Here is a 14,426-nt window from a genome sequence, read left to right as displayed (position 1 = left end):
TTAAAGAAGTTGCTTTTTGCTTGTAAGATTATGCGTTGAGTTCTTGCTTTTTAACTAATTTTTTTTTATCTTACAAAAATTTAAAGTAACAATCAACTCTAATAAGATGTTAATGAATCATTTGTGCCTACATCTCATTAAAAGTCTGTTAGAGCACTTCTAATGCTTATAATTGGGTTGTTATCAAAATTAGTAGCAATTTTTTCTCCCTATTTCTACACTTAAGTTTATGTTTTTTACTTTTTGTTATTTTTGTTATTAAGGAAGTTGCTTTTTCTTGTAAAATTGTGCGTTTACTTCCTGTTTTTTAATTAATATTTTTTTTATCCTATAAAAATTTAAAGTAACAATCAACTCTAATAAAATAAGGTGTTATCTTTTATTATCATTTGTATCTGAGAGCATCTCTAGTGGTGAAGATAAAGGACCAATTTGCAATTTGCCAACTACCCCCAACCACTAGAGAAAGAAGTATTGGAGTCTCCAGCTTCCGGCGAGTTGTTGAAGAAACGCGCACTGCATAACAATTAGAGAAGGTATGCGTGGAGTTGAAGTCCTCATATGTGGGTGGAGTAATATTTTATCCGTAAAAAGGCAAGAAAATGGTGAGTCCCTTTAACTTTTGTGTCTCCAATTTCATTGTTGTTTAATGTTTTTGTTTTAAATTACAGATATATGGTGGGTTCCTTTTAACTTTTGTGTCTCATATTTCATTGTTGTTTAAACTTTAATTTTTAAATGATTTTTTTATTATAAGATTTTTTAAAATTTAATATTCAGCACCAACGGCTCCAATTTTTATTTTCCATCACAAACGGTAAAAAATTCAAACGGTTATATTCTTTGAAAAATTCAAACAATTCAAACGGTAATTTTTTTAAAAAATTGTATAAATACATACAAGTTAACCATAAATAAACCACAACATTTTTCAATCTTCTTTCACTCTTTATATTTATTTTTCAATGGATCCTCATGATGAATACAGTCAATATTTCTCATACGTTGCAAATTCTCAAAACACCGAAAATACAAGCTCACAAAGTCCTCCAATCCGACCTATTCCACGAAATATTCAATATGATCCTCATATGTCATATTCCACGACTCATGCGTTATACTATAATCCAAACAATTATAGCCAGCCACCGATTGCAGTAGGTAATTGGCCAGTGATGTCGGGATACTTTTCTCGTACCCTGTATCCTCAAGAACCATATATGGTTCCTAAAAATACGAGAAGAGACAGTTTCAGATCGTCGACCATGCCAGACGAATCTCCGAACACCGGTTCTGTTGCGGAGTCTGAAGTTCCAATAGTTTAGGAACCAAATGCAAACAATAAAAGATCAACGAAAATGAAGTGGACCAATGTACGTGATGTACATTTATGCTAGAGTTGGCTGATAATAACCACAGATCCAATTGTGGGCACAGATCAAACGAGGATGGATTATTGGAAGAAAATTGCAAGTTACTATAATCAGTGGAAGAATGAAGGTAACCAAACAGTCATTGGTACAAAATTAGTAAGGATGTATCTGGTTTTCATGGAGCATACACTACCATTAGGGAGAGCCACCCAAGCGGTCACGATGAAGCACAAGTAATTAGTAAGGCTAATGAGCTATTTACTCAAAGATGTAATAAAAAATTTACTTATATGCATTGTTGGGAAATCCTCAAAAGACAGCCTAAGTGGCATGATTTTTCAGATAAAAACAAAGCACAAGGTTCTTCAAAAAGAACAAAAAATTCTGCTTCAGGTGCCTACACTTCTTCAGGCTCAGCTCAAGAGGCAACTGAGGGTGGAACACACGAAGCAGTCGAACAACGTCCAATTGGTCAGAAGGCAGCAAAAAAGCTGCTAAAGCTAAAAACACTGCCAATATACCTAATAGCTTAGATTGGGATGAGTTAAAAGTGGATAGAGAGAAACGACAATCATCTATTGGTATCTATCCCGAATAGTCTGCTTTTGTGAAAAGCTTTCCACATGCTAATGACCCAAAACGAATATGTTACAAACAAAGGCATGCGAGCGCACGGAAAGATGTTGAACGAGCATTCGGGGTACTTAGGAATGGCAACGGGTAGTGTACCCGCGGGTACCCGGCACTATCCGACCCTAATGGAACTACCCGTACCCTGTATAAAAGGGTATGGGAAGGGTATGGGATCAAAATAGTTACCCGTTAGGGTAATGGGACGGGTATGGGAATACCCCCAAGGGTACCCGATACCCGGTACCCATCATAATTTTTTTATATATTAAAAAAATTATTGTTTTTTAGATGTAATATTTGAGGTTTTAAACCTCAACTTTTTGTTTTTCAACCATTGAGTGATACCACTAAGCTACTTATTCTTATTGATTCAGGTTCAATTTGTTTAATTTTTAAATAAATGATTTATTAAATTTATACTTTGTTAAATTTGTAATATTTTTTATTTTATTTATTGATTTTTAACGGGTAAGAGTACCCGCGAATTAAATGGGAAGGGTATGAGATGCAAAAAATATACCCGTTAGGGTAATGGGACGGGTACGGGTAATTAAACAATAAACGGGTAAGGACAGGTAAGGGTTTGAGATTGGCACTACCCGTGGGTACCCTACCCGTTGCCATCCCTAGGGGTACTTCAAGCCCGATTTGCAATAGTACGTGGACCAGCACATACTTGGCATAAAAAAAACTCCACGACATTATGGATGCTTGTGTAATATTACATAACATGATTGTTGAAAATGAGAGGCACACTTACTTAAGAAACTTTCCAACTAAGGAATTTTCTCAGCCCGTAGTTTCTGATGACATTCAACATGGGCCTGTTCCGGATTTTGCTGCTTATCTCGCAAGGGATTTACAAATCCGCGATAGAAACATGCACGGTCAACTAAAATTGGATCTAGTTGAGTACATTTGGGAACGTTTCGGAATCACCGACATTACTACTTGAACGTCGGAAAATTTTACTCTTTCAATCATGTTTTCTTTTTAATTTAATGCATTTACCTTGTTCGTTTTTTTTCAAATGTATGTTTCCTTAATGTAATGCACTTTTGTTAATTACTAAAATCGATTAAAATTTGGAGAAAATAAATTATATTTACCTATTAATTTTTAAATCCAATTAAATAAATTATTCAAATTATATAAATTTATTCGATTAATATTAAATATTGGTAGATTTTTATTTAATTAATATTAATTCATTAATGAATTTTATTATTATTATAAAATAGGTTAATTGATTAAAAGTAATGAAAATTAAATATTGTATGACGTGTGGGATCCGTGATTGTGACTAACTACTAGAGAGGATTTTTTTTTTGGAGTTATTTTGTTGAGAGGGTTGTTAGAAATTGGTGAGGTGGAGTGGTTGGAGGGTGTGCAACCCTCCAACCACTAGAGTTGCTCTAAGGCATTAAAAGTGAATATTTTTACTATTTCTCTGAATGATGTGTTTATTTTGGTGTTATTATTATTATTATAATTATTATGGTTGTTGTTAGGGGCAGACTGACAGAGGGCCGTAGAGAGTCAATGGGTGGAATAGCTTCTTCATCCTGCATTAAAATCTCCTAAAATATCATAGTTTACAACCCCTAGAAAATTTCAGTATAAGGAGAATATTAATGTTAGGTTTCACAATGAAAAACGACGCCATTTCTCTTAATTCTCAATAAAATAATAATTAGGGTAAATTATAGAATTGGTACAATTGAAATGTTTATTTATATATTTAAATCCATTGCAATACTTATTAAACTAGACACTTTTAAGGTTAACTTTCTCGAAATGCTCTTAGTATGTATATTATCCCTTTATTGCGTGAATAATTGTGCTTCACTTACCCTTCTTATCCTTTGCAATCCAATTTCAATTTCATACATCAATCCTAGATTCAATCTCTTCATGTAAATATTTTATTGATTTCACATACATAAATTCATTTATATAGGTTAATTCTGTGTATTTTAAGTTAATGCTAACCTTGAAGACTGAAATTTGGAGGGTTTATCCAACCCGATTGGTTCGCAATTTATGATTTTGCTTTGCAGGATCGTAAACTGCGATATGCAGTTAGTTACAAGGTTTATGAGAACAGGGTTCAGAGGGAGTACTTATGAAACACATTTTTTTTCGCTGTTTTTTTTGTCATGTTCTGCGGTTGTTTGAATTGCGAAGCAAATTTCTTTTGACTTTTTTTTTCTTAAATACTGTTTTGACAATGTGTTTGTTTCTCAATAATAGCAGTGTGTCAGTCGACCATGTTTTGTGTGTGATCACGTGGAACGACCAACGGAAAACAGAGGAAAAAGTCATGACATACGTGGGTGGTGAATCGAAATTGCTTCGACTTTTAACAAAAATCAACTCTGAGATTTTACAAGAGAGAGTCTACACTTCTGCACGTGTTGATTTAACATCATTTGACCTATGTATGACCATGCAAACAACCTACGTTCCTAACAATTTTTTTGAAATAATAGTTCCTATTGTTGATTCCAGTGATGTTGAGTGCTTCATAAACTATTGCCGAATGAATCCAAACGATGTGATCCCACTATATATTACTTTTGAACCGCGAAAAAACGATGCATAACTACCACGAGTTATAAAGAAGGAGAATTTTCAATCAAGCTGTCATCCCACCATTGAAGTTGACACTCATTGCCTAGGTAAATAAAAGGTCATAGATTTCAACCTCGTGTCCAATCCTGATATAGACGATATAAGCTCGAATCCTTTTTTTATCCCAAAGAAACAATTTATGAAAAAGATATTCGGGGTCCTTATAACCCCAATGATGACTATGATAATGATGATGAAGAACAACCTACTCGGTAGAAACAACCTCGTCATTAGGTGTTTCCGAAACAAATGCATGAGTTGACCATGTCTTATTAAGTATCTATAAGACAAATGATGAAGAAAGAAGAAGGAGGGCTGGTCCATTTGGATGCCTGGCCGAGGTCCATGATGCACCTATGGTTCCTATTGAATCTAGTGCATCAAAAGGGGTGGTCGTCTTAAAGGTGCATGATATATTCTCGGGTAAATTACATACGTGGTGTACAATATTTACCCATAATCACATTTTGGTGTACAACCAAAATTTTGTCACACTAAACTGTGCAACGTTCTAGTGACCTCCCACTAAAGTGTACAACAGGCAAAAATTACCGGTCAACGTAAGTCAACATTGACACATCAGCATTTTGACCACTTTAAAAGTAAAAAATTCACACCCCTAATATGGAATTACCAAAATACGCTCATCCCTTCCAAATTGAAAAAAATAGAACTCACTCTATTTCTCTCTCTCTAAAAGCTTTTAATCTCTCTATCTTTCCCTTCCCCTCTCTCTAATTTTTCCAAATCGTCCTTACTGCTACTCCTACTCTTTCTTCTCTAAGTAGCAATCATTTCTAAATTTCTTTTATGGTCTATTGGTTTGTGATTTCGTTGTTCATGGATATAATGTATTATGAGAACTCAACTTGTAGGTTGAGGTAAAAGTCTATCGGTTGGAAGAGTTGAAATAAAGCAAGATGAAAGGATCTTGTTATGAAGAAGGGGACATAGCTGGAAGAGATCTGTAGAAAGACGCATATGGTTCCAGAAGCAGATACTACAATCGACTATGCTATAGAAGCCATTGAGTCTGGTATTATCACCTTTGATTTTTTAATACTTATTTTTGTCCATAATTTTGAAGGAAATGTGGACCCAGCCACTATACTTGAGCAGATTGAACTTCAAATTGGTAATGTTAAGGAAGAAGCTTTTAGCAGGAAGGAAATACTTGAAAAGGTTGAGAAATGGTTAGCTGCATGCGATGAGGAGTGCTGGCTTGAGGAATATAACAGGGTTAAACATCCAGACCACCTCTTTTAATTTATACTTCCATCTATTTTCATAATTTCATACTCAACTGTGAGAGAGATGAGGAAGAGAGAAGTGAGGAAGAGAAGATTTAAAGAGAGAAAGGAACTAACAGACAAATATGAGAGAGATGAGTTAGAGGGAGAGATGATTTAGAGAGAGGAAGGAAAAGAGTGTGAGGGATGAGTTCAAGGAAGGGGATGTGGATATTTTAGTAATTTCATAATAGAGTGTAAATTTTTTACTTTTTAAAGTGGTCAAATTGATGATGTGTCATGGTTGACCAATGTTGACCGGTCATAAAAAACGGTTGTACACTTTAGTGGGAGGTCACCTGACGTTTGTACGGTTTAGTGTGATAAAATTTTGGTTATACACCAAAGTGTGATTTTGGGTAAAGGTTGTACACCACATATGTAATTTACCCATATATTCTCAAACAAACGAGAATTACAAGATGCACTTCAAAAATGTAGTTAAGAATAGGTTCGTGTGGAGAGTGTACAAATCTAACAAGTCCTTGTTTGAAGTTAGATATAAGTATGATGAGACATGTAAATGGAGGGCTATAGGTATTTCCATATAGAATTATGATATGTTCAGGCTTCGAAGAATGGATGATATGGACCAACACACATGTGCCAAAGATCAAATATTATCACATCACAGACAAGCGGGGAAATGAGTTATCAGCATACTACTTGTGGATAAGTTTGAGCTCGAGGATAAAGTGTATCGACCAAATGACATCGTTAAAGATTTTGAGAAAGTGTATAAAATCAACACGTCTTACATGCAAGTTTAGAGAGCAATATGTTGGGCTTTAAAAGATGTCAGGGGTTCATCGAAAGAGTCATATTTGTTGTTACCGGACTATTGCGAGATATAAAAAAAATGCAATACAGGTAAGGTGACCCATATTGAAACTAATGATGATGATCACTTCAAGTTCTTCTTCTTGGCTATGGGTCCTTCACTTAAAGCGTTTAAGGAACATATTCTGTTATTTGTGTTGACGGAGCTTTTTCGAAAGGTAAATATCACAGCCAATTGTACATTGTAGTTGGCAAAGATGGTAATAATCAAATTTATCCTTTTGCTTTTGGGGTTGGACCGAACAAAAGCACATGGACCTGGTTTATGACAAAGTTAAAATAATGTATCGACGCTGTTGAGAATTTTGCCATAATATCAGATAGATATAAGAGAATTGATTATACGGCGAATTTGGTGTTTCCAAATGCGATACATGGATGTTGTTGTCAACATCTGAAATGAATGTGAAGGCTAAATTGCGAAAATTAGAAAGATGGGGTGTATTGGCGAGCTGCTAAAGCTTATATAATTTTTTATTATAACGAGGCATTTTCGAGATTGAGACAACTACATGGCCCCACCGAAGAGTATTTAGAGCAAGCCATCATCAAGAAATTATCACGTGCATACTTTCATACTCATCTGTGTAACATGATGACCACAAACATAACAGAATCATGGAACACAATAATGTTTATAGGAAGGCATTTACCTATCACAATTTTGCTAGACTACATAAGAGCTACTCTTTAAAGATGATTTTACGAGAGACAACAATTAATAGGAGCATGATAATCACATTTGTCGCACTGGGCTGAAAAAAAGATGATAAGTCATGTAGACAAAGCCGTCACTTGTATATTTTATGGAATAAACAGTCACACATTTCAGATCTATGATTCAACAATGAGGGAATTATCGACTTAAATGCAAAAACATGCACGTGTAAGAAATGTCAACTTTCACAGTTTCCATGTAAACATGTTCCAAAGTTGTGTGTGAGCATCGACTAAGTAATGCATATCAATGGATAGATCGTTACTACACTAACAAAGTAGTTAAATTATCTTATGTTGAGTCTATATATCCAGTTGGACCCAGTTGGCACGATGCTATAAATTTTCCTTTGACTGAATTTCTCAAACTTTTCATTTCTGAACGAACCAGTTATAGTCATTTACATGGTTGTATAAGTCTCATATTAAGCAATTAATCCCCATAGAAACTCATAAAAAAGCTTAGGAAAGTCAGTGAATCGATGGTATTGTTATCCATCGAATGAGATGGATCGGTAGTGTAGAAGATCTTATGTATAACATACAACATCGCCATGAATACTGAATCTCCGTCTTATTTGTCGTGCCAATTTGCGTTGTCGAAGGCTTCATATATTTGTTTGTTCGTTAAACTCCGACTTCCTCCAAAGTACATGTCTCTCAATCCATTCTTCTTCTATAATAGACTCATCCTTTGTAAAATTGTCTTCGTATTGCCAAATCTCAACCTAGTGATCAGTCCGAACTTCCAATCTCCAAATTTGAGTTTAACCCATTTGATGTTGAACCACATCTCTCTATGTTTTGAGTTTGGTGGAGTAATCTCTCTACTTATTACACCATGACATATGTGAGTAGATAATGTGCACACTTCTATATCCACAAAATGCCAAAAGAAGCCAGCTTAAACAATTCCATTTACTTTTTTTTGATAATTTACTCTAAACTTTCTTTATTACCTCAATGTCATCCCTCACCATGATTGATGTCTTTGTATTCAAACTGAAGGGACACTTGAATTATGCTTTTGATACTATCATCAAGATGTACTTTTTTCTTCTTCTTAGAATCCTTCACATTATTAAACAGGAAAAAATAATTAGTGTAAAAGAAACAAGAAAACAAAACTACTTCGCAGTTAATAAAATCCTTTGCACTGCGAAATCAATTAAGCTTAATTTTTTTTACAGTTGCAGAAATTGCAAAACATATCATCAAACTACGGAGACAAATGTCTTCATAGTTTTTGCAATCCCTTTGCAGCGCGTAGGTGATCCTTCACTAAATTGTTTTTGCAGTCAGGAAAACCCTTCCGTTGTGGAAGCAATTGCGGAGGAAATTCAATTGACTGGTATGAATTTCCCCTGCAGTTACTTCCACTGCGGAAGGGTTCTCCTAATTATGAAAACATCTTCATACACAAATAAAAGGATTTCTAAAACTACAAAACAGATCACCAAACTACAGAGACAAATGTCTTCATAGTTTCTGCAATCCTTTCGCATCGCGTAGGTAATCCTCCACTAAATTGTTTTCGCAGTCAGGAGAACCCTTCCGTAGTGGAAACAACTACGGAGGAAATTCAAATGACTCATATGAATTTCCTCTGCAGTTACTTCCACTGCGGAAGGGTTCTCCTAACTACGAAAACATCTTTATACACAAATAAAAGGATTTCTAAAACTTATTTCCAATGCACACATATACAGCCGCACAAATACATCCCAAAACTTATTTCTAATGCATACACATGCTAATAAACGTAACTAAAACTCTAATAAGGCCTTAAATCACTAGAAAAATTAAACCCTAAACTAATAAATCCTAATCGCACCCTAAATCCTAAACCAATAACCTTAAATCACACCAAAACCCTAAACTAAACCATAAATTTGCAAGGAGACATTTTTCTGACCTTTGCCATTGAATCACAACAAAAACGTAGCAAGAACGTAGCAACAATTACACCAAGAACGTAGGAATAATCGCATCAAGAACGCAACAATAATTACACAAGGGGAAAAACCTCCATTTGGGTGTTCCTATGAGAATTTATTCCTCGTAAGGGTCCTAATTTAGCATATTTTTCATTATGGGGCTCTGATAACTAAGGGCAAAACCGATAGTTTTCTACCGGTTTTATTTTGCCAACTAGGAATGGGGGATATTTGATAATAAGAAAATAATAAACATTGGCACATCCAAACCAAAAATGATAACCAATTATGTCATGTTGACCAATGGCATGTCCCAGCTAACACACATTAAATCTATATGGTCATGTCCGACAACACACCCCAACCCCACTCCTACATATATTCATAATATCAACTAGGGCAAGTCTGTAAATGTGCCAAACTCTATAAATAAAAATGACCTCGTGCAATCAAGGTATCTCATTCTCTAATTTTCTCTATTATATCATCTCCTTAAAGAAGCTTTATTAATTTAAGGGCTAAATCATGCGCAGTCCCTGAACTTGTCATTTTTTGTCATTTTGCCACCTGAACTTACGGGACGATCTATTTGCATCTTCAACTATTTAAAAGTGGTATTAGCAACCGCCTCTTTTCATTATAACGGAAGCAATCATGACATGTTCTCATTGTAAGCACCAAGGTCATAATAGGGGACGATCTATTTACCCTTTCAACTATTTAAAAGTGGTATTAGCAACCCTCTTTTTTCATTATAACAGAAACAATCATGACATGTTCTCATTGCAAGCACCAAGGTCATAATAAAAAGGATTGTGCGCCACTAAAACAAGCTGCAAATGATGTTAGTATAGATAGTATACAAGTTCTTTTGTAAGAATTGCATATAGCTTTAACTCATTCTGAATTGTCTACATATATGCAATCTAGTTCAAATACTTCCATGAACACTTGTACTAATGTTGGAACTTCATTTTATCTCCGTTATAATAAAAATAAGGGTTATAATACTACTTTTAAATAGTTGAGGGAATAAATAGATCGTTCTATAAATTCAGAAGACAAAATACCAAAATTGACAAGTTGAGACGGCTGTATATAATTTAGACCTTAATTTAAGCATCAAGCGGAGATGCCAGACTCCAACCCTCTTTTGACCCTTCTTTCTTTTATTGCATGCCTCATTCGGACAATCCTCGCTTATACATTTACCCACCTCAGGTAATATTGATCTGGATGCTCTTTAGTTAATGTAATAATTAAGACAAGTTGGGTATAGTTGACTTTATACTAAGTATTAATTATATCCGTAATGACATATGCACAGACGGTTATGATTCATGAAAGAAGGTCAATAAATAATATTCATATTCCTATTTCTCCATGTTAGATTCTTTTTGTTGATTAGAATCGGATCATAATGAAATTCTGCAAGAAATACCAACAATATATGAAAGAGCAGAAAACAGAATTGCCTGCTATTGGTTTCAAGAAACTTAAAAAGACTTTGAATGAATGCAGGTTATATTTTCAATCCCAGCAACAAGATGATGGTCAATGCTTTCCTCTTCAATGTCCAAGTATTACACTCTTTCCTTAATTCTTTCTATTTCCAATTTAGATTATTGGTTTGTTCAAATTATAATGTTTGTATACATTGTTCTAATCCATCTAGTAATTAGTAGGTGAAATCTGAAATCAGGTTAGAAATCCGACAATTTATAGGTTGCTAGTCAGGGAATTCGGTTCAAAATATTTTTCGAGTCTAAGAAGAGGAAAAGGGGTTGCTGTAGGGGTGATAATTATTGAGTTAGTGTCATATTCGTATCATATCAATTATCGAGTTAGTATCAAATAAGAGACCATCATTCAACTCAAAGAAAAAATTATGTGTCAACCTAATTGGTTTAATGATTTCATATTGTGTTTTCGGGTCACATGTAATTTTACTATATTAGGATATAAATATAGTAATATTTGTAAATATTTCATGTCGTTTTTGAATTAGTAGGCTAACCATGACCAACTAAGGGTCGCGTTAATATATCCTATGATATGTTTAAAACTCATATGCAAAAATATATATATGATACAAGTCGTGTTTGCATTTAATAATTATAATTTTATTATCTTTATTAATTTTATTACACTTAGGAGACCTTTAACCTTAACCACATCCGGGTCAGAATTGCCAGAGCAATGACTCCCACAACTTTTGTAACTAAAAAAGTTAAGCTGACATATAAACACGTGACATAATAGATATGATAATAATTTTAATTATCCCATTGATTTTCGAATTAGCTAGTAAACCCTAATTCAATCTAAAATTTTATTATCAATTTTGAATCGAGCAAAAAATGATCTGTTATTTACTATCCTAAACTCAAACACTGTTATTTACTATGCTAAACTCAAACACTATAATTACAAGTTGATTTCGTGTCGTGTGTAAATTTGTCATCTTAAACCATTATAGGTAAAATGCAGAGGAATGATGGATAGAACTGAGGTTTAAATTAAAGTTTTAATATTATTATTATTTCATGTGTAGTGTGTGATGAAAGCTTCTTCCCATCCCTTCACAACCAAATGTCAGCAGTAGTTGGGAGCTTTAATAAGCGAGCACAGAAATTACTTCAGTTGCATCGATCTTCCAGCTTCCGAAAATACTTGACCATGTGGTTCAAAGACCCAGGAAATCATGATGATTTGATGCAAGAGGGCAAGGATCTAATTTCTTATGCACTTATTAATGCTATTGCAGTTCGAAAAATACTAAAGAAGTATCATAAGGTAAGGTATACGTACCCCCCCATAATTAAAATACAAGAAACAGACACGAAACACAGAAACGCTACTAAAGAGGAGTGTACATTTTGGTTATGGTTATATCAGGTTGTTTACTCATTCCAAGGACAGGAATTCAGGTCTCAAGCACAAAACATTCAGATTGAGATTCTTCAGTCCCCTTGGCTTCGTGAACTTATGGCTTTCCATATCAATTTAAGTGAAGAAAAGGTCAAGGAATCTCAATCTGCCTTATTATCCCAAGACTGCTCACTCATATTTGATGATGAACAAAAGCCTTCACTCTCTTGGGAGCTCTTTGATTCTCTCAAGCTTGATATTGATTTGACTTGTTCAATATGCTTGGTAAGCTAGCTAGATGATATTTGGCAAATAGATATTAGCTGTTACTTTTTGGCTATTTTATTTGACTATTGTGTAAACTTGTTTGATAAAACTTAGCTGATTATTAATTGTTGTTTGTGTAAAATAATAAATATGGATATGGTAAAACCTTTATTGAGAGTTAGATGGTAGTAATTAGAAGTAAAAATGTCCTTAAAAAAACGGAGTAATAAGCTAAATTTCAAACCTCTATTGATCAAACATGTTTGACTAATCAAAATGTTTAGATTCAAACCTCTAATTTTACCCTTTTTACCAAACAAGGTCTAATTTAAATCATTTGATAATTCGGTTTGATTCAGTTCGATTGTTTTTGGTACAGGATACGGTTTTTGATCCAGTTTGTCTAAGATGTGGCCATATATTCTGCTACATGTGTGCTTGTTCTGCTGCTTCAGTGACGATTGTGGATGGACTTAAGGCGGCTGAGCCTAAACATAAATGCCCATTGTGCCGAGAGGTTATAATAAAGCCATTACATGGGCTGAGTTGTTACATTATTCAGTCAGTGACTATTTTGTTTTTTATGATTCATATAGGCTGGAGTTTTTGAAGGAGCCGTACACATGGATCAGCTTCATATTTTACTGAGGCGAAGGTATTTAATTTAATTTAATTTAATGTTTTCCTTCTTCTTTGAGGGCGAGCCTTGGCGCAACGGTAAAAGTTGTTGTCGTATGACTGAGGTCACCGGTTTGAGTTTTAGGAGCGGCCTTTTGCCAAAAAATTGACAAGGGAAGGCTTGCCCCAATACATCCTTGTGGTGGGACCCCTCTCCAGACCCTCGCTTAAACGGGGAAGCGTAGTGCACCGGACTGCCCTTTTTAATGTTTTCAGTTGTACAATTTATAATATTTCTGAAGTGATCACAGATGCCATGAATACTGGGAGAAGCGGCTGCAATCAGAAAGAGCTGAGAGGGTTCGACAGGCAAAACAACACTGGGAAACCCAAAGTCGGGCTTTCTTGGGTGTCTAGATTAATGACAGTGGAAGGGATCAGTGCTGGTCCGTTCTATTGTAGAAATTTTCCGTGATAAGGACATGTATGTGTTTGGGTGGCCTGTTGTATTTGTAATTATTATTGTAGTCTTTGTATTTCAAATACAACCATTTATCCTAGTAGACTATTATTAACATTGTGTTTAATGGTTTATATACACCTAATAAATTAATATATATTCATCATTGAGATTGTTTTATATCAATTCCGTGATTTTTTCATGGTACGAGAGTAGGAGTAAGTTTAAATATAAAAGTAGAAAAGTATATTGACTCAAAATCCACTTGTTCCTCCCCTTTTAATTAACGTGTCTACATAACAATCAGTTTATGCTACGATTGGGCTCCAAATTTATCACACCACTTGTTGGTGAAGTTGAACTCGGCAAATTATCTTCTCCCCAAACACAATTGACCCTGGTTCTAAAAGGTTGTCACTTATTTAAATCAGATCATCAAGTTCTTTTAAATCACTTATTAATGAGAGGCGGGTACGAGTTGACCCTAGGTGATCCGCAATCGCTTTCTATGTCTCCCAATCGATGCGGTACTGCCAATTGTAGACTGGTAACCAGGGAATGATGAGATTGAAATGGTACCATCCGCTAAATGTCAGGTTTAAAATTATATAACTATTTTGTATATAGAGACTAAATTTGCTCTCATAAATAACCATATAGTGATATCTATGTTTTTCTACAAACAAAACAATATAATAAACTGGAAAAAATGGTAAAAATAACGTAGAATAACGATTAATAATATATTTTTTTAGAAATAGACCTGGCCCTAGCCTGCCATACTCCA

The 14,426-nt window shown here is 34.5% G+C and overlaps 1 protein-coding gene across 2 annotated transcripts; it reads left to right on the top strand.

Annotated features, from left to right (window-relative positions):
* Window positions 1-10,843: 10,843 nt before the first annotated feature.
* LOC136207105 (probable E3 ubiquitin-protein ligase BAH1-like 1) lies at window positions 10,844-13,596 on the top strand. Of its 2 annotated transcripts, none has more exons than XM_065998384.1 (6): window positions 10,844-11,003; window positions 11,978-12,219; window positions 12,322-12,579; window positions 12,941-13,078; window positions 13,158-13,216; window positions 13,491-13,596. In XM_065998384.1, exons 1-6 carry the CDS (start codon window positions 10,844-10,846, stop codon window positions 13,594-13,596), a joined length of 963 nt encoding a protein of 320 aa, XP_065854456.1. The 2 variants fall into 2 exon arrangements, with proteins under 2 accessions (XP_065854456.1, XP_065854454.1); XM_065998382.1 differs by having other exon boundaries at window positions 10,844-11,004; window positions 11,967-12,219.
* The last annotated feature ends 830 nt before the right edge of the window (window positions 13,597-14,426 follow it).

Source organism: Euphorbia lathyris, chromosome 9, assembly GCF_963576675.1.
Source record: "Euphorbia lathyris chromosome 9, ddEupLath1.1, whole genome shotgun sequence".
Taxonomy (NCBI): Eukaryota; Viridiplantae; Streptophyta; class Magnoliopsida; order Malpighiales; family Euphorbiaceae; genus Euphorbia; species Euphorbia lathyris.
Note: the sequence above shows the minus strand (reverse complement) of the source record. Positions and strands in the feature narration are given on the sequence as shown.

Bases quoted from the DNA above. Each gene is read 5' to 3' on its own strand.
- LOC136207105 (XM_065998382.1), top strand. From the start codon at position 10,844: ATGAAATTCTGCAAGAAATACCAACAATATATGAAAGAGCAGAAAACA. The intron at 12,580-12,940 runs GTAAGCTAGCTA...TTTTTGGTACAG, and splicing joins TGACTTGTTCAATATGCTTG to GATACGGTTTTTGATCCAGT. The intron at 13,217-13,490 runs GTATTTAATTTA...AAGTGATCACAG, and splicing joins CATATTTTACTGAGGCGAAG to ATGCCATGAATACTGGGAGA.